This window comes from Capsicum annuum, unplaced genomic scaffold, assembly GCF_002878395.1.
Source record: "Capsicum annuum cultivar UCD-10X-F1 unplaced genomic scaffold, UCD10Xv1.1 ctg33453, whole genome shotgun sequence".
NCBI lineage: Eukaryota > Viridiplantae > Streptophyta > Magnoliopsida > Solanales > Solanaceae > Capsicum > Capsicum annuum.
This window is the reverse complement of record NW_025840229.1, coordinates 1-983: the sequence shown is the minus strand read 5'-3', so window position 1 is coordinate 983 and position 983 is coordinate 1. Positions and strand designations below refer to the sequence as shown.

At 57.3% G+C, this 983-nt stretch overlaps 1 protein-coding gene across 1 annotated transcript; it reads left to right on the top strand.

Annotated features, from left to right (window-relative positions):
* Positions 1-386: 386 nt before the first annotated feature.
* LOC124891288 (glycine-rich cell wall structural protein-like) lies at positions 387-747 on the top strand (the record flags this gene model as incomplete). Its single annotated transcript, XM_047403074.1, has 1 exon — positions 387-747. A coding segment is annotated over one exon (361 nt), but the record flags the coding sequence as incomplete, so codon positions are not given.
* Positions 748-983: the final 236 nt, after the last annotated feature.

Here is a 983-nt window from a genome sequence, read left to right as displayed (position 1 = left end):
ATATAAACGATGGTAGTAGCAAAGCAGCAGCAAGAAATACAAGGCTCACACAAATTCAAAGGAATAATCCAGAAACAAAACCAAACTCAACTAGAGAGCAAACACCACTGGACTCAACACCCACAGCCCCAAAAACAGATTCCCAAGACGATAACCCAATCCAAAGCAGTGCAAGAAACGACCGCAGGAACAGCAACAACAGACAACAGACAATATCAATAAATCCAACGCAAGTCAAGGTACAGGGGCTACTACTAGCATAATACGAAGAATGAAATAACAAAGGTTAGAAGTCACCAGGTTACGCTTGTAAACCAAGCCGGAAACCAAAGCCCAGCGTTGATTGGGTTCCGGGGGATTCCGGTGCTGAGATGGAGTTGCGGTAGCTGGAGACCGAGGGAACTGGTCGTCGTTTGGGTGCTGCGGCTGCTAGCGACCGAGCGGCGGGTGCAGGCGGAGCTGCGGCTGGAGACCGAGCGGTGGCTGGAGACCAAATCGGCGGCTGGAGACCGAGCGGCGGCTGGCTGGAGACCGAGGTGGGGGGGCTAGTGTACCCCCCCTGGGGCCGCGGGGGGGGACTGGACGGAGAGGGGGGTATAAACGGGGGGGAGCGGATTGGAACCGGAGGGCAGCGGGGAGCGGCGACGGGGGTCGGTGCCGGGGATCGGAGGTCAGGGCCGGAGGTCGGGTCGGGTAGGCGCCGCAGGTCGGCAACAGCGACGGGGGCCGGGGACCGGGAGAGAGAGGGTAGGGAGAGAGAGAGCCGTTAGTGGAGAGAGAGAAAGAGAGGGTAGTGGAGAGAGGGGGGTCGGCGCCGGGGACCGGAGGTCGGGTCGGGTCGGGTCTGCGGGGGCCGGGGACCGGGACGAGAGAGAGAGAGAGCCGTTAGTGCTAATTGAGCAGTAAAAATTGTAACACCAGATTTTACAATATGCGATCATACCAGCACTAACGCACCGAATAATTTTTATGTAATTTTTAAA